The 27537-nt window shown below is 41.9% G+C and overlaps 1 protein-coding gene across 2 annotated transcripts in view; it reads left to right on the top strand.

Annotated features, from left to right (window-relative positions):
• SPTBN1 (spectrin beta, non-erythrocytic 1) overlaps window positions 1–27537 on the top strand; it is a 147453-nt gene that overhangs the window by 91459 nt on the left and 28457 nt on the right. For both annotated transcript variants that reach the window (XM_029911738.1, XM_026652515.1), the window contains exons 17-25: window positions 9381–9471; window positions 14850–14996; window positions 16827–17090; window positions 18712–18936; window positions 19123–19212; window positions 19568–19846; window positions 22111–22241; window positions 24226–24430; window positions 24822–25196. In XM_029911738.1, the coding sequence (XP_029767598.1) occupies window positions 9381–9471; window positions 14850–14996; window positions 16827–17090; window positions 18712–18936; window positions 19123–19212; window positions 19568–19846; window positions 22111–22241; window positions 24226–24430; window positions 24822–25196 (1807 nt within the window). The remainder of the gene's footprint in view (window positions 1–9380; window positions 9472–14849; window positions 14997–16826; window positions 17091–18711; window positions 18937–19122; window positions 19213–19567; window positions 19847–22110; window positions 22242–24225; window positions 24431–24821; window positions 25197–27537) is intronic.

The raw sequence follows: 27537 nt of genomic DNA, 5'->3' as shown, positions 1-27537 counted from the left end.
AACGTATGTAGAACTTTTATGCCAAATAATACTTTTGATCCTTATACCAGATTCTCATCTTACCCTAATTACATAAGTTTCTCCTTCAGAGAAGCTCAGCGATAGCTAATTGCTCTTCTCTCCGAGGATGAACCTAAGTGTAGGATATTCCATTTAGTCATTTGCCTTTCTTCTCTGTCTGGGTAAAGCAAACACCTCTAGCCTGTACGCATTCTGCCTCAGTTATGGTCCACCAAGATGCCCTCACAGAGAAAGGCAGAATATTTCTGTTACCAGTGATTCCCGGGGATCTCTTTCGAAGGATTCCCTTAGCCCTACACGTTTCAGTGATCCTCTATCTGACCAGAATGGAGTGGATATGGCTCCCTTTAGATCCCAACAATGATGCTCCAAGTGCCAGAAAGATGGGATCCCTTGAAAGTGACCCGAGGCTCAATTTCATTCCAGGGCCCAAGTGTGCTGACTCTGCAGAGCTTCCCACTCCTCCAGCAAAGAACCTGAATTGAGATACACAGCACAGTGGCCATTAGAATGGGCCTGCCCGCGTGTCCTCATTGTACAAATATAAGTCTCTGCTCTATGAGGGGCTATTCAACTTCTCCTAGAAGACTTTGTTTATAATTAGGGAAGGCAATAACAGTATTAAATGTCACACTGCTTTCAAATTATCTTTTAATCAACACAAGGACACAGTGTATACCCAGCCAGCACCAGCACTGATTTCACTTTGTCTGCCTAGGCCTGAACAGTTACAACTATACAGTCTCTAGCAATGTAGGGATCTTGCTTCCGTACTCTGTTTATTTCTGGCACCATATATATTAGAGGAGAAGCAGAAGATGTATTGGTGGCATGGCACATTGGGCACTGGCATTACCACAGAATTTTAGAAGTTCCAGGCTTTCAACAACCCTCAAACGTCACTAACTCTCCTCAGGTGATGACTAGTTTTCATGAATACCTGCTTCTCATTCATGGCTCCTCCAATAAGAGAAGTGGAAAATAAAAACAAATATTTGGAAACACAGAACAAGGCATTTTTCTCTTAATAAATGAGGCAATCTCTCAAGCTTCCCAACCTGCCTATGATAGCATCTTCTGACTTGATTCTGACTTAGATTTTGCAAGGTAAGATTTTGTTTCTTAGCCAGAAATATAACATGATCTTTACACCATTTTTATTATACTGCTTGAAAGATCAGCACTAAATATATTAGCATGAGGATAAAAGTTCTTTCCTCCCACTCATCCGAAGCAAACAAAGCAGGTAACACCAAACTTTCCCTCCCCATCTTCTCTGATTTTCTCTCTCCTTCACCTTAGCTTTTTCCTCCCACTTGCTAAGTCAGGGAACTTGTCTTCTGCTCAGCCAGCCTTTTCCTACAACCTCTGTCATTAAGGGTGGATCCAGCAACACAGTATCTTCTGGTCAGCTTCTCCCTGAAGCCCATGCTAAGGTAATAGGCAGCTGACGTGTGGGGATATTCTAGGCCTGACTAGGCCACTTTCCATTTCCTGTGCTTCAAAGAGATTCTCCCAAAACTCAGGGGTCTTGTTATCAAGTGACTCTTTGCTGCAGTGGAAACCTCCTTGTTATCCGTACTGTTTTATGGCACCCTAGATGGCTGCCTTACAGACCTTAATTGCATGACATGGGCTGTACATGTTCCTGCTTTGAATGCAAGACAAACCTTAGACACAGTTTTTTATTTCATTTTACATCAACACATTTCCTCATTTCCAAAGCTATTTATGTGGAACACTGCAAAAACCCACCCAGTGTTATACTCTTAAGGAAATACGTGCAATTGCGGTTAAGTTTCTAGGAGTGATAAGCCTCAAAAACAAAGTGTAAGGGCTTGTCCTCACTACTGGGGAGATTGCCGCTGCTACAATTGATGCAGTGGGTGTCAATTTAGCGGGTCTAGTGATAAGTTGACTGGAGAGTGTCTCCCGTCAGCGCAGCGCAGTGAAGAGACTGGGGTAAGTCAACCTAAGCTATGTCGACTCCAGCTAAATTATTCATGTAGCTGGAGTAGCGTAACTTAGGTCAACTTACCCCAGTAGTGAAGACAAGCCCTAAGTTTTGAGTGTTGTGAGAATGTGTTTAAAGGAGGCCTCTTGGTTTAACAGAAAGTATATCTCCCAGTCAGGCTCCATCTGGGTGTACAACAAAGAACTAGGGCTGTCGATTAATTGCAGTTAACTCGCGCAATTAACTCAAAAAAATAACTGCGATTAAAAAAATTAATCGTGATTAATTGCACTTTTAAACTTATTGAAATTTATTAAATATTTATGGATGGTTTTCTATATTTTCAAATATATTGATTTCTATTACAACACAGAATACAAAGTGTACAGTGCTCACTTTATATTATTATTTTTTATTACAAATATTTACACTGTAAAAATGATAAACAAAAGAAATAGTATTTTCCAATTCACCTCATACAAGTACTGTAGTCCTTTATCGTGAAAGTGTAACTTACAAATGTAAATTTTTTTTTGTTTTTGTTATATGACTGCTCTCAAAAACAAAACATTGTAAAACTTTAGAGCCTACAAGTCTACTCAGTCCTACTTCTTGTCCAGCCAATCGCTAAGACAAACAAGTTTGTGTACATTTACAGGAGATACTGCTGACTGCTTCCTTATTTAAAATGTCACCTGAAAGTGAAAACAGGCGTTCGCTTTTGTAGCTGGCGTTGCAAGGTATTTACATGCCAGATATGTCCCTTCATGCTTCGTCCACCATTTCAAAGGACATGCTTCCATGCTGGTGCTGCTCATTAAAAAAATAATGCATTAATTAAATTTGTGATTGAACTCCTTGGGGGAGAATTGTATGTCTCCTGTTCTGTTTTACCTGCATTCTGCCATATATTTCATGTTATAGCAGTCTTGGATGATGACCCAGCACATGTTCTTAAAACGAACACTTTCACGGCAGATTTGACAAAATGCAAAGAAGTTACCAATATGAGATTTCTAAGGATAGATACAGCACTCGACCCAAGGTTTAAGAATCAGAAGTGCCTTCCAAAATCTGAGAGGGACAAGGTGTGGAGAATGCTTTCAGATGTCTTAAAAGAGCAACACTCTGATGTGGAAACTACAGAACCCGAACCACCAAAACAGAAAATCAACCTTCTGCTGGTGGCATCTGACTTAGATGATGAAAATGAACATGGGTCGTACTGCGCTGGTTTGTATTGTTATCGAGCAGAACCTGTCATCAGCATGAATACATGTCTTCTGGAATGGTGGTTGAAGTATGAAGGGACATATGAATCTTTAGCGCATCTGGCACATAAATATCTTGTGATGCCGGCTACGACAGTGCCATGCAAACACCTGTTCTCACTTTCAGGTGATGTAAACAAGAAGCAGGCAGCATTATCTTCTGCAAATTGTAACCAAACTTGTTTGTCTGAGCAATTGGCTGAAATAGGACTGAGTGGACTTGTAGGTTCTAAAGTTTTACATTGTTTTATTTTTGAATGCAGTTATTTTCTGTACATAATTCTACATTTGTAAGTTCAACTTTCATGATAAAGAGATTGCACTACAGTACTTCTTTTAGGTGAATTGAAATACACTATTTCTTTTGTTTTTTTACAGTGCAAATATTTGTAATCAAAAATAAATATAAAGTGAACACTGTACACTTTGTATTCTGTGTTGTAATTGAAATCAATATATTTGAAAATGTAGAAAACAAGCAAAAATATTTAAATAAATAGTATTATGTTATTGTTTAACAGTACGATTAATTGCACAATTAATCGTGATTGATTTTTTTAATCGCTTGACAGCCCTATGAAGAACCTAAACAAACAAGTCCAAATCCATGACTTTGCTCAGTGCTTGGCAAGCATAAGAAGCTGAGTTCTTTGTAGTAAAAAACTTTTGACTTTGGCTATTTTCTATTGGGAGGAGGTAGAGGACCTCATCTAATCTGGTTATGTGGATGATGAGCCCCTTATTTCTGAAAATAAGTTCTAGTTTTAAAACACCAGCATGACTGACCCAGGTCACAATGGAACTGTTTTTGCCAGGTTTTACACTCATGAAAATCCTATAGGCAAAATGGCTGTGAGTAACTTCTTCCAAGATTATTGTTGTCAATTCAGGGAAGAGAGTTTCTTTACTCTTTCGGTGGAAGAGTTGCACCTCCATGAGAAAAAAATTGAACAGCATAAGCTTTGTTGAAACAAACAGGAATGGTAGAGCCAAACTAATAGATCTCTCTCAGCAGGCAGTTACCTCCACAAGTGTTTAACAGTCTTGCTTTAATGATGTCGCAGGGCTTGGCTACACTTGCAAGTTAGAGCGCATTAAAGCAGCCCCAGGCACCCTAACTCCTGACCCGTCCACACTGGCAAGGCACTTAGAGCACCCGGACTCTGCTGCTGGAGCGCTCCTGGTAATCCACCTCCATGAGATGCATAATGCTTGTTGCGCCTCAGCTGACACGCCCCAGCGTCAGTGTGAACGAAATGTTGCATTACTGCGCTGCGATCGGCCTCTGGAGACGTACCATAATCCTCTTCAGTCAAGTGGCCACTCTTGTCATTGTTTTGGAATCGGCTGTAGAAATGCAAATATCCCCGTTCAAAGCACTGTTTTTGACAGCCAGCATGCTTATCTGCTCCGGGACAAAGCAAGCTATTAATGTGGTATGTTGCTTGCTGTGAGTATGCGAGAGCGGGGTCTGAACTTACAAGACAGCATGCTGAGACACTCCCAGCATGCCACAAAGCCACTCTCTCTCTCCTCCCACATACTCCCTGTCACACTCCACCCCACCCCCACAGTTGAAAAGCAGGTTGCAGCCACTTGAACACTGGGATAGCTACCACAATGCACTGCTCTTTGTGGTCTTTGTGGCGTTGCAAGAGCTGCTAATGTGGCCACGCCAGTGCACTTCCAACTGAGAGTGTAAACGTTCGGCAGCATTTTCCCCACTGCAGTCTCTGAAGGCTGGTTTAACTCCCAGCGCTCTACATCTGTAAATGTAGCCATGCTCTCAGTTTCTGTTCCTGTTCAGGCTCTGTGAAACCCACAGATTAACTGTTGAGCTACCATGACTTTGTTTATCCATTTTTCTGACTCATTAGAGTTCGTAGGTGCTTTCATATAGAGCAAGTATCAGTAACACTGTAGCAACCTTTTAGCACTCTCCTTTCTGGGTAATTTCATTCAGATATATGATAGTGATTAGTATCTCTACCATTCCTATTTCACATCCTTCATAATTCGCCTACAAAGAAGAGACTAAGATCTTGGGGTCATTATATGAGTGTACACTACTTAATACAGTGGGGCCCAATTTTTGATGGGACCTCTATGCACTATTGCAATACAAGTCATAAATATGAATACATTTATGAAAAAATCTATTGGGCATATACACAAGTGTTTTAAAGAATTGAAGGCTGAAGGGGAAACTCTTTCAAATGTGTAAATGTTGAATCCCCTTCAGAAAATGATTTTAGCTCACTAATAAAATCTTTTTCCACTCTGAGTTGCAAACATGTATTGACTTGAGCCTAGTGGAGGCAGAAAGTTTTGGTTGTTCTTGTTGTTACAAGCATCATTAACGTTACTAGAAAACCACGGGTTATGGTTATGGGGCTTGTTGAACCTCTGTCCCCTTTCTGGTCTCACTGAGGGCACCCCCTCAGGCTTCATGCATTTACCTATCTTATCTCAAAATGTCAGAGTTCTCCCACTCTTAGGGCCCGGGGTTACAGTACCATGTATCAACCTTTCTTACCTCCAGATGACTGAGTTCAGGAACCTGTGGTTCTTCCCTTTGTGTGTCTGTGACCACTGCTATATAGTGACTAGAGAAACTTCTTAAAACAAAGTAGTGTTTGTTTAAGCAGCAGGAACAAAGCTTTTAGAGAAAAAAGAATTTGAAAACAACAGTTTACACACATCTGTATCTTACCTAAATCCCTAACATCCTGTGATGGTGATCTAAGCATGGGAGCCTTCTCCAGACACCCCCAGCAGACAGGGCCGGCTCCAGGCACCAGCTTGTCAAGCAGGTGCTTGGGGCGGCCGCTCCGGAGAGGGGCGGCACATTCGGCGGCAATTCGGCGGACGGTCCCTCACTCCGCCTGGGAGCGAAGGACCTCCCGCCGAATTGCCGCTGCAGATCACGATCGCGGCTTTTTGTTTGTTTGTTTGTTTTGGCTGCTTGGGGCGGCCAAAACCCTGGAGCCGGCCCTGCCAGCAGACCTGTCTCATTCTGGTTCCCCTGAACAGCTACCTTCCTCTCTTGAGAGAATGTCCCTTTTAAACCCTCCTTTGTCTTTTTTTTGTTCTTCTCGGTTCCCAGGCTTTGGTCCTCCGGCCAAACCAGTCCTGAAGACTCAGCAGGAGATTGAGCCAGAGTTCTCAGAACCAATGGTTCTGGCATTGTCCCTTAACAACTCTCAAGTGCTTGCTAGGGGAGGCTTGTCTTGAGCCACTCTTTCTCCCTCCTGCCTGTTTTTTCAGGCAGACTTCTAATGAGTTAACCCACTATCTTCATGCAATATATATCTCAGTAATCAGGGCGATATACAGTACTCATAAATTGTTATGGAACAGCTCCAACTCCATTATGCCATGGCAGAGGAGAGTCTTGCACTTTTGTCATGAAGTGAGTCGGGATTGCAGTCCTGCTCAGCACTTTTGGAAGGGGTCGGCTATTGAGAAAGGTATGACTCCAGCTCCCTCCCTAAATATCTCAAAAAGGGATCCAGTCTTCACTCCTGGATTATTTGGGCCCAACTCTCTTCCCAGTTTCACCTTTGCAACACTGTTGCCTTCACTGGAATCACACTGGTATAAATGAGAGAAATTGACCCTTTATCTAGATTTTTCCCTCCACAGACTGTAAGCTGGAGCACAAAGAGTTAATAGAACAGGAGTACTTGTGGCACCTTAGAGACTAACAAATTAGACAGGGCCGGCTCCAGGCACCAGCTTGTCAAGCAGGTGCTTGGGGCGGCCGCTCTGGAGAGGGGCGGCACGTCCAGGTATTCGGCGGCAATTCGGCGGACGGTCCCTCACTCCGCCTGGGAGCGAAGGACCTCCCGCCGAATTGCCGCTGCAGATCGCGATCGCGGCGTCTATTAGAGTTAATAGAGTATCAGCCTTTCTTACCAGATAAAGCAGGTTATCACACTTCCCTCTTTTAAGGGCCCCAAACAGCAAAGTGCTGAGTGCATCTTGAAAGGTACAGAGCACCCGTACCTCTGTGGGAATTGAGGGTACTTGGGGTCTGGAATCACTGCAGTTGAGCCAGTTTTCAGGCAACCTAACAAGTGCACCTGGCCTTTAGTAGGCTACCTGATTGGCTACATTGCCTGATTGGTTGGAACAGTCAGAAAACCAAATCTTAAGCCCAACAGCAATTCAGCAGTTGCTTGAAACATTTGTGTATGGCTGCAATAGCTCCTGCTTTTTCTAAGCCCTTCTCCTGCTTTGTTCTAGTCTTGGCCCCAGCGCTGCTCTGCCTTGCCTCGCTCCTGGTAATCCAGTCCTTACCCTCAGCTTCGATTCCTGACTTCAGCTCTCACCCTTGGCTCTGGCATCCGGCCTCTGACACTGGTTTAGACCCTTGGTTCAGATTCCTGACTACTGACTAAACATGATTCCTGTTCCAACCACTAGCCATGACCACCCAGGTCCACCGTAGTCACTCATACTGAGCACCTTTGCACTTTCTGGCCCTTGGATGTCATTGCAGAAATGAGCCCCCTATGCAATGAGAATCCGTCATTGAGGTTTTGTTAACTATACCAAGGTCTCGCAAAGCGTTCCATGTCTTCTAGCCATTGGACAGCCATTATTTATAGAATTAATGTTTCTTTCTCTGAATTAGTCTTTCATTCACAGTTTAATCTGAGAATAAAACTGGATCTTCCTGATCTACTTTTTTTTCTTTAAGTGAAAATTCAGAAGACCCTAATCCTTTCTTCTCACTCCAGATAATCTCAGACTATCGAGTGAATTTTGGGAATTAAACTAATAGCATGAGCTCCAAAGGTTATGTTTATTATGATGCTGAGAAAAATAATTACACCATCATCTGCTTGATATCCGTATATGCTTTCCCCTCAAAGGCCCTGACGTTAGTGGCTCTGTCACTCTTTTGTTTTGTTTAACCCCAGATTCCCCTGCCCTAAGATCTCTGCACATTTAACTTGGTTCAAGTTAATACCTTGTAAATTCTCTTTTTAATTTTATAATTTATTTCACTATTGGCAACAGGTCACTTTTATCTAGTAGGATCACCCTGCAAATTCATTTCCTGATTTTTCTTTTTGTTTTGACTTCTTAAAAATGTGTGCCTATCCTGTCACCCTAGGAGCTTATACAGTAAAACATGAACAACTACACAATACATAACTAACATATTCTCTCAACTTCTGCCTGTCAGATTTAATAGATATCATTCCCATTTAACCCATTTCCTTCTCAAAAGAGAGCGGGGAAAAGAGAGATCTCAGAAAACAAACCCAACTGAAGTGCTGTGAGACCCAAACTCTTGTCTGAAATGTCTTGGGAATTAATTCAAAAGCTTATGTGGCCATTTGTAAACAAGCAGTTGTGTGTGGCTGAGAATAGGGTCTTTCTCTGAGAACCTTATTCATGGCCAGATTATCTACCAAAGTCTTTCAGACCTCTACCCAACCCAGAGGAAGTCAACCCAATCCTGCCGTGGGCAAATGCAGTTATGAGGGGGGAAATGGAGTTTCCTGAGAAACCTTCTTTTCTTCTAAACCAAGTTTGATCTTAAACTTTTTTCTCAAATAAATAATGTTTCTGGAAATCTAAAGCTTCTGTTTGCAAGAATATATAGGTGTGGCCACACATAAATTGGTTCTTAAACACAGCATTTTGAGGATTATGGAAACCACTGCAGCATGGTTCAGTAGGAGCAGGTCTAATGGTGCTGCGTCGTAGTGAAAAATACATTAAAGCTCCTTAGAGCATGTGTATGCTTTGAATTAGTTAAGTAATATGTGATTTAATCAAGACTTTTTAAAGTTTTTGTCAAAGTCTTAACTTTCATGTGGTCTTAAAACTAGTAGGCCAAATTTTGTACTCCGTGACAATCATAAAATCTGACTGACTACAGAACTTGGCCTTGTGTCTCAAAACTAATCCAGAGTAGGTCACAAAATGCATAGGAAACTTAAATAAGCACATTCGGTAACGAGCCTTAATAATGTCTTCTATTTGAAAGGCAATAAAGTGAGGCTGCCAGCACACGCACATTCATAATAGATATTCCATAAAGGCTGCAAAAAATGATAAAATCATAGTTTTATTTAAAAGGGCCCATGTAAGTGTTGTTTTTGTTTTTTAAATAGACATAGGAAGAATCGTGAGGCAGCCAGTGAGCTTCTGATGAGGTTGAAAGACAACAGAGATCTTCAAAAGTTTCTTCAGGACTGCCAGGAGGTAGGTTGTGTCACTTGGCTATAATCTTTAAAAACCTCAACCTGCAGCATTATGAGCATCTCAACTTGCATTCAGTGGGAGCTGAGGGCTCTCAGAATCTCACAGGATCAGGTCTTAAGTGCATATCCGATATGTATTAAATGATCCCGACATCTAAGAGTGAAACAAATGGTTTCTGCTCTGTTATTATTGGGGGCTCCATCATATTCATGGTCTTAGTTTCCTCTCGATCATATTAAGTTAAAGAGAGGAAAAAAGGTTGCTTAAAGAAGCACAAACTTGAAGCTATGGTTAAATTTAGTCATGGAATCTGGAAGGGATTAGCACTGGGTTTCTGTATTAAGAATTGTTTGACCTGTGCGTTGTGTGTCCTGAAATATTACTTATCCACATGGCTTCTACATGACATTAGTAAAAGGAACACAAGGCAATAAACATGGGCTGAGTAGGAATAAATTGGATAGTTTCTAATGTGGTGTTTATCTGATGGTTTGTTTTTTTTATTGGAAAGCATTACAGCATTTCTTAAAACATTTCTGTCCAGATCTCCTATCGCTGGACATGTGCCTTTTGCACTGCAGGCAATATTTAAAATTAGAAATAATCTTTCTCTTAACATGTGGAATTAATCCAGTGATTATCAGGTTATTTCATGCATCGCTAACAACACATATTAAAATTAGCTGTGCAAACCTGAGACCCTCAATGAGGTGGTTGGGAAATAGCTGTTTTAAATTTTAAATTTCAGTTTATCAGCCATACCTCTCAACCACATAATGCAGGACACAAGCCACAAAGATGGTGTTGTACAATAGTTGGAAATAATTGCTCATTCCATAGGAGAAACATACAAAATATCATTCATAACCTGAACAAATGATGTTTACTGAAGGCAGTGCAGTTGCATTCATGCAAGTCCACAGCTGAGTGGCATTTTCTTGTATAGCCATGAATTTTGGCCCAAATAGTATTACCCCATTAATAAAAACATTACAAATTAATAAAAATTCTGCTGGTATTGGCAATTTGTTCTTCCCTCCTACAGAGTACTAATAATAACAAAGATCCATCTGGTTCTCTGGACTTTGACCTTTGTGTGAATGTTGATGTGCTCTCCAGATTCTAAACCTACACCTTGCCAACAGGAATTTAGATTTTACATTAGTGACAATACAAGATCTCTCTTTAGGTCTAGTTCAGCCTGTTAGAATGTGAGTAGTGAAGGGGTGCAAGGAGCCATTCGCAGCTGCAAGCTCTGGGCTCTCTGGAGCACAATGATCACGTCTTAGCTCCCCTAGTGCACAAGCCATCCTGAAGGGGTGGAGAGGAGACAGAGCTATTCCTCACCCCCACCCTGCACTCCCTTCATCAGCTAATGGAGTTTGTCAGGGACAGAGAGGTGAACACAATGAAGGGATAGTTTAGCATGTACACCCCTCACCCCACGCTCTCTAGTGCTCCTGGAGGCTTTGTGTCTTCCTGAAATACACTGCCTCCCAGAGCTGCCCCTGAAGTGATGCTGCTTCATGTTGTTCCCAACTTGGGGCTAAGAATGGGTTAGGAGACCTGATCTGATCCCCAGTCATCTGCTTCTATCTTCCAATGTCCCCAATTGATCCCTTTTCTTCCCTGCATACTGCCCGTTACGGATGTATCCCTTTTCATCACTGTCAACAGTAACCTAAGAAAGTTTTTTGAATGGTCAGTTCCTTTCACAGTACTATCAGTCTCATGATTAGTCACCCAATATAGCTGTGGCACTGTGCTGAGTCCAGCCCATGACACACAGTTCTTCCTTTCCATGACTCAGTGGCGCACAGGAAGAAAACAGGATAATGCTCATAGGGACAGCTCAGTTATAAGAACTAAAGACATATCTTTTCTCCAGCCCACAGGGAGTGGACAGGTTTTCTTCTTTAGCAGCCAGGTATACTGCTACGTTGTTAATAACTGGGCATCATTCTTTATGTCTCTCTCTCCCATTCATAAACATGGATGTATCAAATAAATCTACCGAATGAATGAAATTAAAGTATGACACCAGTGAAATCCTAGTAGATAATGGTAGAATTCCTGAATTTTGTACCTTGAAAGCTTAATTTTGCCATTTCATTTCCTTTATATCCTCGTTCCTAGGTAGTCTACCCCTGAAGAATTTTGTAAAGCTGAATTTCCACTGTTAATGCTTAGAAGTCCCAGCACTTTCTGGTCTGATTTCTCTTGAGAAGTCAGAGTTAAAGAAGGTTTTGGCTGGATTCCACGTCAGACATGCTCCATCTGTTCATTTAGTGCCAGCAGGTTTTGTCATACGTTTTAGACGTTTATGAACCTTGCGCTTCCAGATAAGCTTTGGCAATCTGCATATTTACAGTGTCTGGGAAGAGTAAGGAAAATGATTTCATGTCCCAAAATTCAATGGTGGAAACTATGTTATGAGACACAGGTGCAATAAGTGGGAGAATATCTAGTATCCAGCTCCCTTTGGCATTAAGGACCAATTCCTGGTTTCATTGAAGCCAATGGCAAAACTCCCATTGATCTCAGTAGGACAAAGATTTAGCCTTACTAGAATACATACATCTTTTTTTTCCAAGGCAGTATCTCTGGGAATGAACTGCTGCTGAAACATCATTGTGTCTATAGCAGTACAGAAAATGCTGGCTTGCAGCAACCAATACCTGTCTCTCCTGGTTTCAAAGACAAGCTTTTAATGCTGATGCCTAAAAATCCTGTCTTGGAGCTCCTTTGTGAGTCAGAAGAGGTAAACAGGCAACTGGGAGTCAGAAATCTGGGTTTTATGCCTTACTACCACTGGCTATATGACACTTCTCTTTGATGTGCCTCAGTTTATCCCATCTGTAAAGAAGGGATAACGATTCATTCCTTTGTGAAGCACTTCAGGATCCGCAGATGGGGTTAATGTTGCCATTGAGAGAAAATAGACAAGTGGGAGGCAAGCACTGTAATTACTAGAGTGTAACACCTGTCTCTTTTCTGGAAAGTTAAGTGTACAATTACTGATTTAGAGCTATATAATAATGTATTTCTTAATATGGACTCTGACTGTTAAACCTTCAGAGTCCATATGTTCCCTGCCAATATGCCTATTAGAACTGTAACCCCCTTAGACCTATAATAGCTGTGTTAAGATGGGCATTGTTTTTTAGTTAGATTCAGTAAAAAGATCAGATGAGTATTTTTCTGACTCTGTTTATATGTTTTCTATTTTTACAAAGATTAACCATGCTCTTTAATGACCTTTTAAAAATGTTCATGAATTGTAAATGGAGTTTGTTGTCCAAGAACTCTGACTGAGTAGTGGTGATCTGGCAAATTTTACTGATCTGTTCCATTACCCTAGCCCACATAGTGTTTTATTTGTAGAATGGTGCATATTGCAGAATTGGCCTTGTTAGTATCAAAGCTTAGATTTTGTTTACATATATTCCTCTTGGATGGTGCCTCTAAAGATGCAGAGTGTGCATCTTTTCATGAGCTTTTGTAAGTGTTCTGTGCTGCATTTCTTCATAATTAAAAAAAACAACTAGGTTTGAATGAGACCACTCAGATGTGAGCTTCAACAGAGGAAAGATTTTTTTTTTTTTTAGTGTTAGTAGCAAGCATTGTTTTTGCTATTTCTCACTACCTCTGCTATTGGCCAAAAGGATATTTTTAAAATTTTACTTGTTTCTTCAGTTTTGGTATGAAAATTCTCATTATTGATATATTTCAGGACAATCAAAGCAAAAAGGAATGAACTGTATTTATATAAAGGGGAATGGAATTCTGGTTTTGTTTGAATTGCAGGAGTATGTTTAATGAATATTTGGAAACAGCATTTAAAAAAAAGAAAGAATCCTTGAGTATTAAAGAATCTAGTGAAAATTAGACAAAGAAAGAGATCTAATTTAGTACAATGTAAATGAATATTGTGTGTGCACGTGTGTGTGTGTGTATTCATATAATGAGAGTGACATAGACATAATGTGAAGTTCCAACAAAAACTTCTTTGTAAAACGCTGCTTTGATATACGTCTAGGGATAGAACTTCTGATTCAATGCAGATTTACCAACGTAGATCTCTGCACTTGTGTAAAGTCACATTGACGTCAATGGAACTTCACACAGATGAGGGGTCCACACTACAGTATTCCAATATAGGGTCAGGGTTCTAAGTAGAACATTTCTGAGAGAATCTTAAGACTGTGTTGGTGGCATGTGGGTCAGACTTCTGCCTACAGAGAAATAGAGGAAACGTACTGTCAATGTTACCAATAACTAGAATGCTTGTGCCTGACCCGGCTCCCATTGAACTCAGTGGGAACTTTGTAGTTGACTTCAATGGAGATGGGGGGGTTGGGCCCTTTATCACTTCACTGAGGGATGGCCTCTGTAGTAGTGCCAATAACACATTTGATGGAGTAGTCACTTTTAATACCCTGTGTTAAAATGTTAGAGATGTTGAGTTTTCATGACGGGGCATGGTGAGAGAATGTAAACTGGCAGGGAAGATGGTGAGCTCTCCCGTGGAGGACATTTTGAAGGGGCCAAAAATTCATCTTCCGGTCCACCCTCTCAATTATTTGTCTTTTGGTGGATGGAGCTGTCTATGTATGTGCAAGGAAGGGTAGCAGCCATGCAAGTTTTCCTACACTGCCCTGAAAATGTATTTTTGTCTCTCTCTGTGTGGTGCCTATATGGTGCTAATAAACATAATATAGAGGTGCCAAACACATTATTAAGATAAGCACAAAGGTGAACTTCCACCCTGGTCCAGAAGTATCCCTTCTTGAGGGGCTCGGGGAGCTCAGTATTCATAACCATTGAATGCGTGGCCTCGTTACTGACACTGTCAAAAGGCAAGCCAGCCAATAGCTAAGGGCCAAATTAAAGCCAGGCTGTATAAGAGTTATACAATATTTGGATGTTCGGTAATCAGCATTAATCAATGTTATATTTAATTGTGTATCTGCCACAGTTTTCCCACGTGTCAATCAAGTACAGTCTAAAAGAGACAGAGGTGTTTTGATCTACTGCAAGTATTAAACACATAGGGCCAGAGCCAAAGCTCATTGGAATCAATGGGAGTCTCTCCAGTTTCTTCATTAGGCTTTGGATTAGGCCCATACCGTATAATACAAATGTTGGTTATTTGTATATTGTAGATGTTGTTAACATTTAATAGAGATTGCCCCAGACAAGAATCCTGGCTTCAAACAGCTCCCAGATCTGATCCAAACTTCTTGCCTCTATCTTTGGAATGGGCCAGCCTAAACCCTGCTTCTGAATACCCTCAAACTTTCTACCCACCTCTGATTCCGTACTACAGACAGTTTAAAAAATGTCAAACAGTCATATTCTTTTTCACATTTTTTCAGCTGTCACTCTGGATCAATGAGAAGATGCTCACAGCCCAGGATATGTCTTATGACGAAGCAAGGAATCTGCACAGTAAATGGCTAAAACACCAGGCATTTATGGCAGAACTTGCATCCAACAAAGAATGGCTGGAGAAAATTGAAAAGGTAAATAAAGAACATTTTATAAACTTCCTCTCTTTTTAAATCATGGTTGTCTTCAGAGAAATGACAGTAAAAATGGCTTCTCTTTACTCAACAGATGAAACCCCTATTGTCTTTGAGTCATCTATTCAATGTAGACCAAAAAAGTTTTTATCATTGCTGACCAAATACAGTTATGAAAAGCAAGTGTGTCCAGTTTATCTTTGTGGCTATCTCTCAGTCTGTTTCATCCTCTGTGTAATCCAATCCATTCTGTTCTATTTCTCATCAATCTAATCTTTTTGATATTTTCTGTCAGTTTAAGATATCCAGGTTTTTGTACTGCATGCACTAGCCAGTTTGCCAATTCCGTCCAATTGCCAAGTCGTCCTTGCTTATAATGATGTAAAGAGGAAGACACAAGTTGATTTTCAGATGCCAGGGTTGGAAAATACAAAAATCATCATTTTGATTTATAAACTGTACACAGTAACTATTTGGATCGTGGAAAGAAAATAACTATATAACCCCATGGTGCTATTCTGATTGTCCCTGTTTTTGTAGTATAATCACAATACTAATCAGAAAACAAACCTCATGTGAGAAGTTAAAGCTCAGCCTGTTTTGTGAACAAATAACATCTCCACTGAGCTAGATCAAGTGATTTTAATGGCTTTAATGTGCTGTACTATTTTTTCTGCTTTCTTATTTGAAAGAAAGAACACTGGAACATTAAGAAATTCTCATCTTTAGCTCTGACAATGGGTTTCTGTTCACTGTAAGTTAGCATAATTGCTCATTTCCTTCCCAGTTTGGCACTCTTTGTATCCCATTAGTGGTTTTTCTGTGTTTTGCAAACAGTAATAGTTTTCATCGGTGTAACTGAAACACTGCTCTCACCAACAGCAGTACCTTTTCAGCGATGCTAGTGCGTTCCCATCCTCTGTCCCGGAAAAGTCAGATTGCAACAAAGGATAAAATACCTGCACCAAAGTTGTATGTTGAACCACAATTGCAAAACATTGTATTCTTATCGGGATTTGTTTTGTATTAAATGTGCAGTGTTGTGTACAGAGGTCACCATTACAAAGCTTGTTCCGTATTGAGAGAGATTACCAGTTCTAGGGGTATAAGCATACTTTTAAATAGAGGATAGGTCTCTCAAACTGGAGCAAATCTTTCCAAATGAAGAAATATTTTAAAGTCCAAGCACTCTGTTGGTGTTTTCCTTAAATATAGGGCGCCTGCTTCCCTATATGTTGTTCCCATTGGAAGGAGAATAGCATACAAAAGAAGCTAGGGGTTCAGCACCGTAAAGCTGGTGACTTTGGGAGGGAGCCAGTGGGAGCAAGGTATAGTTATAGAGTCTCCTTGCCCCTACAAAGTTGCCTGGCAACACCCATCCTCTACCGCAGCATCTTGATAGCACAGTCATACTGCACTGTACTCCCTCTGCCGTCATTACCCTTGGTCTCCCTATTCCCCAAATGTTCCACAGTATCGTGAAGATCCTGCACAAGTTACGGCAGGTTTGTTTTTCAATAACTTGCTCCACTTTGTCCCACATGTTTGTGGGTGAGCACGTCCCACCCCCACAAAAACACATCTGGATACCCGCAGAACCCACAATGAGAAGGGACTTTCACAGGGTCTAAATGAAGGAGGGGAGCAAGGTATGCAGCCGGCACTCTCCACCCTTCCATGTCCTCCCAGACCTTGAGTACAGGAACCTTGCTCCTTGTGGAAGTGGCGGGACCGTGGAGCCTTTGTTTTGGAAAGAATAATTGAGATGTAATTTTGACAGACCTTTAGAGCTCTTCCCTAATGTCATTATGTTTGCTATGTGCTTTGCAGGAAGGGATGCTGCTCATTGCAGAGAAACCAGAGACTGAAACCGTAGTGAAAGAAAAGCTGACAGGCCTGCATCAAATGTGGGAAGAGCTGGAATCTACTACCCAAACCAAGGCTCAGCGACTCTTTGATGCGAATAAGGCTGAGCTTTTCACACAGAGTTGTGCTGATTTGGATAAATGGCTGAACAGCTTGGAGAGTCAGATACAGTCTGATGACTATGGAAAAGATCTCACCAGTGTCAACATCCTGTTGAAAAAACAACAGGTAAACAGACTGAGCAGCGAGTCTAGAATAGAATAGAAGGAAGGGCAATTGTAAGTAGGGTTGCCAACCCTCCTGGTTTGGGCGGGAGTCTCCCGGAATTGGGATCGATCTCCCGGAGTTTACTGAAGCCAATCAGAGAGATTTTAGGCCACTAAAAGTCCAGCGGCGCAGCAGGGCTAAGGCAGGCTCCCTACCTGCCCTGGCTCCACGCCGCTCCCAGAAGCAGCTGGCATGTCCCAGTGGCTCCTAGTAGGCGCGGCCAGTGGAGTCTCTGCACGCTGCCCAAGCACCAACTCTGCAGCTCCCATTGGCTGGGAAGCGGGAACTGCGTCCTATCGGAGGTGTGAGGGTGGTGCTTGCAGGAAGGGGCAGAGCCGCCCGTGAGCCTAGGAGCCACTGCCAGACATGCCACCGCTTACGGGAGCCGCCTGAGGTAAATGCTGCCCGGCCGGAGCCTGCACCCTAAACCCCCTCCCACACCTCTGCCCCAGCCCCCTCCTGCACATAAACTTCCTCCCAGAGCCCACACACCAAACCTCCTGCCGCAGGTCGGAACCCCCTCCCACACCCAAACTCCCTCCCAGAGTCCTCACCATGAATCCCCTCCTTCACCCCAGCCCTGAGCCCCCTCCCGCACCCAAACTCCCTCCCAGAGCCCGCACCACAAGCTCCCTCCTTCACCCCAACCCCCTGCCCCAGGTTCAGCCTGGAGCCCCCTCCCACACGCCGAACCCCTTGGCCCCAGCCTAGGGCCTGCACCTCAACCCCCTGCCCCAGCCTGGTGAAAGTGAATGAGGGTGGAGGAGAGCGAGCGATGAAGGGAGGGGGGTTGGAGTGAGTGGGGACAGGGCCTCGGGAAAGGGGCAGGACAGGGTTTCGGGGAAGGTGGCGGGGCAAGGGTGTTTGGATTTGTGCAATTAGACAGTTGGCAACCCTAGTTGTAAGCATACCAAGGAACAGATAAAGGACCCTTTCAGTTTAGATTAAGATTTAACTTGCTCTTCTTTCTTCCTGTTTGTCCATTCTTCTTTTAAGGGAAAGCAGCAGCCATTAGATACCCCATCCCCACATCTCTCAGTGCAATCTGTCCTCTTCCTCCCCAGTTCTTCCCCTCCAGTTGATAATTTCTTTCCCTGGGGGGATCCTCCAGTAATTGGCTGCCCCCCCCCCCCCTGTGAGTGGCTCCCTGATTCCCAGTAATTACAGCAGTGAGTAAAGTGACTCTGCATCTGCTGTTACACTGAACAGTTTTGGAGTAGAGTTAAGCTGTGAGCAACTAGTAAAAGAGTAAGAACTGGGGACCAAATGCACTACTTTTGGAAGCAGGCACAACGCCCTTGACTTCAGTGATGCTGAGTCCAGCAATTCAGCAGTGAATCTGGTCTTAATCCTTCTTCTGTGCACTGGCAATCCCTACCAGGAAATGGATCCAGTCTATTTCATATACTGTCGCTGCAAAACATGTCACAGTCATTATAAATATGGTGAATTCCTAGTTATTGTGATTCCTCCTTTGTTCTTGCCCAGGATTATGAAGCTAATGACATTTTTTTAATATTACAAATTGCATCTATACAAATGCCCAGTTTTTCAAGCTCTCTTGGCACTTCCCCCTACTTAGATGCTTGAGAACCAAATGGATGTTCGTAAGAAGGAGGTAGAGGAGCTGCAAAGCCAGGCCCAGGCTTTGAGTCAGGAGGGCAAGAGTACTGATGAGGTAGATGGCAAACGCCTTATTGTACAGAAGAAATTTTTGGAGCTACTGGAACCCTTGACTGAAAGGAAGACGAATCTGCTGGCCTCCAAAGAGGTCCACCAGTTCAACCGGGATGTGGAGGATGAAATTGTGAGTACAAATCACATTCCTCAAATGCTAGAAAATTTTCAGCCCCATCAAGGGGACTTGTCTGAATTAATCTCTCACTAACACATTAGACTATTGCATTTCCCAAGACATCTCTCACAGCCTCCAGCTCCTCTCCCATCAATATCACAGATGTTTCATGGGGCTTTTCTGTAATTTCTCTTTCAGCTGTGGGTTGGAGAGAGGATGCCTATAGCAACATCTACAGATCATGGACATAACCTCCAGACTGTGCAGCTACTGATAAAGAAAAATCAGGTAAGTAGCTGCTGTTAGAGTTGTTTATGTCCCTGTTAAGTAATGGTACCCGGTATCTGCCAGGAAAAATGTTTGAGGAGGCTCTACTTGAAATGAGTCTGTTTGCTGTAAATGCTTAGGGCTGAATTATGGATGCTTCAGTGCATATGTGCTGAAGGCTGAGAGAACTCAGGGAGCCCTTTCCTGCAGTGTACTCATGCAGGAGGCAGCCATAGCTTGTCCACACAAACTGTTATGGTGTATATTGCTGTGCCTGCTACCCTTCTGCCTTAGGTGACAGCCCTGCCTGGCATCCTCATTTTGTAACAGTTTGTTCAGATGCTGTTTCTAATTAATATGTTGCTTTCCCATGTAGACACTTCAGAAGGAAATCCAAGGACATCAGCCTCGTATTGATGACATTTTTGAGAGGAGCCAAAACATTATTACAGACAGCAGCCTTAATGCTGAAGCGCTTCAGCAGAGACTTGCAGACTTGCAACAGCTGTGGAATCTCCTAATTGAGGAGACAGAGAAACGCCACAAACGCCTGGAGGAGTCTCACAAAGCACAGCAGTATTACTTCGATGCTGCAGAGGCTGAGGCGTGGATGAGTGAGCAGGAACTCTATATGATGTCAGAAGAGAAAGCCAAGGTGAGTAGCTTTATAGTGAAACAGGTTTGCAAGCACTTTGGAGGACAGGATTAGAATTCAAAATGGCCTTGACAAATTGGAGAATTGGTCTGAAATCAACAAGATGAAATTCAATAAAGACAAGTGCAAAGTACTTCACTTAGGAAGGAAAAATCAAATGCACAACTACAAAATGGGGAATTACTGGCTTGTGTAGTACTGCTGAAAAGGATCTGGGGGTTGTAGTGGATCACAGACTGAATGAATCAACAGTGTTATGCAGTGTTGGATGTCAGATGTGGGAGATACACCTCTACCTTGATGTAACGCTGTCCTCAGGAGCCAAAAAATCTTACCGCGTTATAGGTGAAACTGCATTATATTGAACTTTCTTTGATCCGCCGGAGCGCGCAGCCCCGCCCCTCCGGAGCACTGCTTTACCGCGTTATATCCGAATTCGTGTTATATCGGGTCACGTTATATCGAGGTAGCGGTGTAATTGTCCCCTCTGGTGAGGCCTCAGCTGAGTACTGTGTCCAGTTCTGGGTGCTGCACTTTAAGAAAGATGTTGACAAATTGGAGGGAGTCCAGAGAAGAGCAACAAAAATGATCTAAGGTTTAGAAAACCTGACCTGTGAGGAAAGATTTAAAAAACTGGGCATGTTTAGTCCTGAGAAAAGAAGACTGATAAGTTTTCAAATATGTTAAGGGCTGTTATAAAGAGGTTGGTGATCAATTGTTCTCCATGTCCACTGAAGGTAAGTCAAGAAATAATGGGCTTAATCTGCAGCAAAAGAGACTTAGTTTAGATATTAAGACATCCTTTTTAACTCTAAGGATAGTTAAGCCTTAGAATAGGCTTCCAAGGGAGGTTGTGGAGTCCCGTCATTAGACATTTTTAAGAATAGGCTATACAAACACCTGTCAGGGACGGTCTAGGTATACTTGGTCCTGCCACAGCGCAGATGGCTGGACTAGGTGACCTCTCAAAGTCCCTTTCAGCCCTACGTTTCTCTGATTGTGTAATTTAATATGTCACAAATACAATGGGGACATAAATGAACTAAATTCACTCATGAGATCCCAAGTCAGTTCACAAGAGATCTCTGTTTGGATAGTGCTACCCACAAGTTACTGTTTTCCTATGGAACACTGGTCTTGCAGTACCAGGTCATGTTAACAGTGCAGCATTACCAGACAATAACTGTACCACTAACACACAACACTAGTGCTTTATAAGAAACCTTGTTTTTGCATTTGGTGTGTGTCATACATGTATTTTCCTGCTTGCTGATATAGGGCCAGATTCACCAGAACCAAATGGATGTTCGTAAGCCAAAATTTCCAGCTGTTTTGCATCACTGGAGCAGTGTAAAACAGCTAATCTGTACTGGTGAATCTAGCCCAGTACTTCAGAATCCAGGGCGTTCTGTTAAAGGCCGCCTGCTGCTGCTCCCATTGTAGCCAAATCCAAACAGGATCAGACCACATAAGGGAAAACAATCTATTCCTTCCTCTCTGCAGTAGGGAGGGGAGGGGGAGTATGCTATATAGGTTTTTTATTATTTTTTTAAATGACCCAGGGCAATAAATAACCATTTCACACCCATGTAATAGATTCCAGGGGCATTCAGTGCTCAGCTAACAAGTGTTTTGCTTTCCTTTGTTTCCCAAGCATAAAAAATAAAAGAAATCTTAAAAATGAAACCACAAACAATCAGTCCACCAGAATGTTTTAAGGGAGAAACACTTATAGGTGATTTCAAGTTACATAGTCAGCCGTGCTTTATTTTACTTAATTTTAGCTGCATATTGCAAGTTTTGATCAAAATTACTTTTCCAGGCTCCTTAGAATTTCTTATCTTTGACCAAGGGTGTAATTCCAAAGCCTGACCAGTGATATGTCAAAAATCTTTTCTGTTGTCATGGGCCCTACACATCACCAGTGTTCTATAAATGCACAAAGCTCTTCATAGTCAAGGAAATTCAACATGCTTGATGCACAGCTGATTTAATCTTGCTCTGGATCCCAGAGGGGTCCATTTATTCACCCTTTCACTTGTTTTGTCACTGTGTATGGACACCATTTATCATAGATTTAACTAATATTTATATACCGTAGTCAGAACAACTTTTCTTCAAGTTGCACTTGAGAGCAATCCTTCGTAAATCTTTTAAACTGCTGTCAAGTTGATTGCTCTTATTTCACCCAACCTGGTGAGGTTGCCATTGCTGAGTTTCTCCAAAGGGGAGGACCTGACTGTATTGTTCTGTCCTTGTTACAGGATGAACAGAGTGCAGTGTCCATGCTGAAGAAACACCAGATTTTGGAACAGGCAGTAGAAGACTATGCCGAGACAGTGCACCAGCTTTCCAAGACTAGCAGAACTTTGGTTGCAGACAATCATCCGGAAAGGTTAGTATTCCTTTACAGTTGGATTTTTAACTGCCTTTGACAATTAGATCACTTCATTGATGCACCGTGAAAGATAAAGACTAAGACAAATTGTAAGTAACTCAGGAAAATATGTCCAAAGTGGGGCCAAGTTCTGTCCTAGCCAGACAACAGAGGTATGGCTTGGTGTATCCTTGTCAGGGTGGAATTTCACAGGGAGAACCAGTGCACTAGGCTGCAAGGTGCAGTTTGCTGATGCTCTGATCAGGATCGGTGTACACAACTACTGATTAGTACTGGGCATATTGCTAAACCCTTTTGGGATATTGCATGGGCTGGTGCATTAACCATAACACCTCCATGTGCATTCCTGTGGAAAAAGGGAATACAATCATGCTGCTTGTATAGGGGAGGAGTATCCAGATACTCTTTCTTCCCTCCCATTGCACATCAACGGGGAGCACTGGGCCAGTGAGTCAGAATCACCCAAGCCCATTCACTTTTGAATGTCGGGGGAAGTGCCCCCTGATGGAGGTGTTACCGCCCTACCTTGGGGTTTCTAGTGAGGAAGGGCAGCTTTACTTTCTAAGGATGACAGAGACTTGTCTCTGGAGACTGCTGAGGGTTGCACAGAATCAGTGCATCTCTTGTCTGTACTAGCCATCCCCTCTCCGTAGCTAGAGCCTCCCACTTTATGGGCGTGGCTTACTTCTACAAATACACACGGACATCTCCTGTGTTGACTCACTATACAATGTATCTATGCGTACACATCCGGCTTTTCAATCTTAACACACATGGGAAAGCACCATGCTCATAAAGCTAGTATTGGGATACTCTGGTGTCTTAGTAATTGTAATAGACCCTGTGGCACAGGAGACTTCCAACTCCTCCACATTTGGTCTGTCTCAGAAGGAGGGAAGCCTTGTTCATGAAGACAGAAGGTTAATACGTGAAGAAATATGGCCCTCGGAATGAAGGAAATAGGAGATTCTTAGGCTATTCCAAAGAGGCTCCAAGTGGCTAAATCCACTTTATTAGATCACATGGTTCAATGGAATGAGAATGGAAGGGACACTATCAGAAAAAAATTAGTTAAATCCAGAGTTACATACTATAGGAGAAGCCAATTTAGTTATGACCTTTACCAGAGATTGATTTCAGGCTACGTATCACTAAGAGAGCTTTAAAAAGTAACTTTACCATGGTATTTATAGCCATGGGGACTGAATTCTCCATTGGCAATATGCTGGCTACATGGCAAATTTATTTAACCTACCCCTAGTCTGGATGGAGCTGGAAGAGTCTTGGAGATGACAGTCTCCATCTCTATTGGAAGGGTGTGTGCTGCATAATTTAAAAGCACTCACTAGTGATCAGTTTAGCGCTCTTATGGCTCAACTGATTGAATACTGCAATAACATAGTAACCTGTATATATGGCAGAGGAAAGGCAACTTTAAAGGAGGTTATGCAGCTCACAGGAAATAAATCCAAGAGATCTGGTAAATGGAACGATATTAGTTTCCTTTGGATTATTGAGCCTTAGACTGAAGAAACCTGTTAGTGCTGTTGACCATCAATTTAGCATTAACTTTCAGTGCTGAAGGAAATTCAGACCGCTAGAACCAAGGGAGAGATAGTCCAGGTCCTTTCTCTCAGTCCTAGGACAAGTCCATTGTGCGATCTTAACCTCAGTAAATGGGGTTCTTTGTTCACATTTACATTTTCCACAGTCAACGGGTGTGGTCTATATTTGCATGGTGGACCAGGTCCTTGGCTGGTGTAATTGGCATCGCTCCATTGACTTTAATGGAGCTAGGCCAGCTAAGGATCTGGTCCGAATGTTTACAGGCAAAGTTTTAGTCACTTCAGAGACGTGTTCTATGGGCTAAATATTCTAACAGTGATTTTTCTTCTTAGATTTTTTGACCCCTGATGTATATTTGTTTGTTTGTTTTTTAAATCAGTGGTGACTCCGTGTTCTTCTTGGGGTTTTTTTTCAGCGAGCGCATCAGTATGCGCCAGTCCAAGGTGGATAAGCTATATGCAGGCCTGAAGGATCTAGCTGAAGAGAGGAGGGGCAAACTAGATGAGAGACACAGGCTATTCCAGCTCAATCGTGAGGTGGATGACTTGGAGCAGTGGATTGCTGAAAGGGAAGTGGTGGCAGGATCCCACGAGCTGGGACAGGATTATGAACATGTTACAGTAAGTTATTTGGCTATAGCTGCAGACAAATCTGATTTTTCTGGGAATTGTACACACTAGCTGGGTAATATAAATCAGTGGCAGGTTTTGCTTATTTGATATGCACTATAGTTTTGAGGCTGTTGGGTCATTTGCATGTTCTTTGGCTCTTCACTACAACATAAGCAATATATTGTGGGTTTCCTACAGTTGTCATCAACTATTTCAGGTTCCTGCTTGTGAATTATATTGCATGTAAGACACTCCAGTATAGCATTCCTGGTGATCTTACACAATTTATTTCAAAAAGTCATGTGCTACCCATCACATTTGCAATCCCAAATGATAGACGTAAGTAAAAAAAAATATAGCTTGGGCACTGCTGACTTACAGCTGTTTGTTCACATTTCAGATGTTACAAGAGCGATTCCGCGAATTTGCCCGAGACACTGGAAACATTGGACAGGAGCGTGTTGATTCTGTTAACCACATGGCAGATGAGCTCATCAATTCTGGACACTCTGATGCAGCCACCATTGCAGAGTGGAAGGATGGTCTCAATGAGGCATGGGCTGACCTCTTGGAGCTCATTGACACAAGAACACAGATTCTAGCAGCCTCTTATGAACTACACAAATTTTACCATGATGCCAAGGAGATCTTTGGACGTATTCAAGATAAACACAAGAAATTGCCCGAGGAACTTGGTAGAGACCAAAACACAGTGGAAGCACTACAGAGGATGCACACAACATTTGAACATGATATTCAGGCTTTAGGCACCCAGGTGTGTATTACGCAAGCAACTTTTCAGTGTGTGCCCGGATTTAGGAATCTGGGATGACATCAGACATCTGCCACCAAGTGCTGAGAGACAAGATTGTGGATTGCTATTCAAAAACATTTCTATGTGAATAACATCACATGGCTTATTTTACTACTTGTATTTTTAATTTGCTTCTCTAATTATATAGTGTAGCTCTGTTAGTGTTTAGAGTGTTAGAAGTCACTCTAGAAGTCCACAGCCTTCTATATGTATACAGATAATTGTTTACTGAAAATTTGTCATCTGCTGCACTTGATTAGAAAAGAAATCATAAAGTCAAAGGGCTTGTATATTGCTTATGATGACAGGCAATGAAGGTAAGATTTTCAACCTCAGCTAAAGGCGCTAGCTATACATTTCCCGTTAGTACTGGGGTGCTGCGTACCAATATAAAAACATGGATGGAAGGGAGGATTGTTGGATAGGTAGGTAGCTCAATCTGACTTCCCAGAGGACCTGTTTCAGATAGGCATATTTAGTAGTGCCAGCATTACGTTGTCTGGTGTATGCAGTTGGAAGATAAATTAGGAAGAAAAAAAGGTTAACTTGCATTAAATAGAACACCTATTAAAGCAGTTTCAATGAGGCATTGAGCTGGTATTAAATCTATCAAGTTTTTTTTGTATATCAGTGCTAATATATAAACACATATTTTAGCTTTTTCTGTGCTCTTAACACAATTTTGGGAAGGTTAGTAGTAATTATGCTAAAAGGTCACCACTGAAATTTTCTATGCCCCAGTGCCCATATTTGCTCCGTTTGTGAACATTGCACAAAATAAGCTGTCCAGTGGAAGGACAGATGTTTCAAATTGTATGCGGGGGGGAGGAGGAGAAGCAAAAATTAAAGGAAATTCCTTAATCCTCTCCAGATTTTCTCATGCTTGGTATTCTTGTTTGTAGTGGCTGATAAAGACCTTAGATCTTTAAGTACAGTTAGTCTACCAAATAGCTATTTTTATTATGCATTTGGATATTATAACTTCATCAATATTGCTTCTTGTGTTAGTTTCTGGAAATAGTCAATTAGGACATTTAAAATGGTAAAACTCCCATTGACTTCTCTGGGAGCAGAGTTAGGCCAAGACCAAGTGCTTTTGAACATTTCACCCCTAAAATTCAGAAACTGTTCAGATGATGGACACAATGCGCTCATTCTGATTTGATTTTATTCCACGTTCTGTACTTATGCATACACAATATAAAGATTAGTAGAGTTCAAAATGCAGTAACTGTCAGAGTGGTTAATTCATTAAACATTTAAACAATCTGAAATGTCAAAACTACAATTAAAAAATGTATTTTCTTAAGACAGGTATATTAAATAGACAAAAAAGAGAATAGCTATTAATATATCATACTAGGAATTATAATCCCCACTAAGGCATACAGCTGTTTTTAAAATGAATATTTCAAATGGAAGAAATGCAAGTGAACTCGGTTGCTATGAGCTAGTGTTTTTCTTCATTGTTTGGAGTTTCTGGGCCAATTCACAATGGCCCTGCAACATGAGTAGTCATTTACACTAGTGCAAAGGGAGTGCAAAGTGGATGTAACACACTATCATCATGTTCTGATAATGTTTTGTACCTAGAAACTAGGTCACTTGTACAGGATAGGAGATTATATCCTGGAAAGAATTGTCTCTGAAATGATTTGAGAGTCATGGTGGATGACTAACTGAACACGAGATCCCAGTGTAATGCTGTGGCTAAGAGGTTTAACATAGTCCTTGGAAGCATACGCAAGGGAATATCAACTAGGAGTAGGGAGAAATGTTACCTCTATATACTGCATTATGGAGACCATTACTGGAATACAGTGTTCTTCCAAAAGGATGTTGGAAAAATTGAAAAAGATTTAGAACAGAGCCACAAGAATGATTTGACATCTGGAAAATATGTTTTGTAGTAGAGACTTGGGAAGGTCAATCAGTTTAGTTTATCCAAGAGAATGTGATCAAGTCACTTTTTAACAATCTACAAGGTCCTATATGGAGAAGAGATTTTTGATAGTAGTAGACTCTTTAGTCCAGCATACAAAGGCATGACAAGATCCAGTGACTGAAAGATGAAAGTAGATACGTTCAGACTGGAAATAAGGTTCACATTTTTAAAGTGAGGGTAACTAACTATTGGAACAACTTATCTAGGGATGTGATGGGTTCCCCATCACTTGAAGTCTTTTAATCAAGACTGGCTGTCTTTCTAAAAGATATGCTCTATTTCAACCAGAAGCTCTGGGCTCGATGCAGGAATTATTGGATGAAATTCTATGACCTGTGTTATGCAGGTGGTCAGACT

The sequence above is a fragment of the Terrapene carolina genome, unplaced genomic scaffold (genome assembly GCF_002925995.2).
Source record: "Terrapene carolina triunguis isolate 2854851 unplaced genomic scaffold, T_m_triunguis-2.0 Scaffold120, whole genome shotgun sequence".
NCBI classification, from domain to species: Eukaryota; Metazoa; Chordata; order Testudines; family Emydidae; genus Terrapene; species Terrapene triunguis.
Note: the sequence above shows the minus strand (reverse complement) of the source record. Positions and strands in the feature narration are given on the sequence as shown.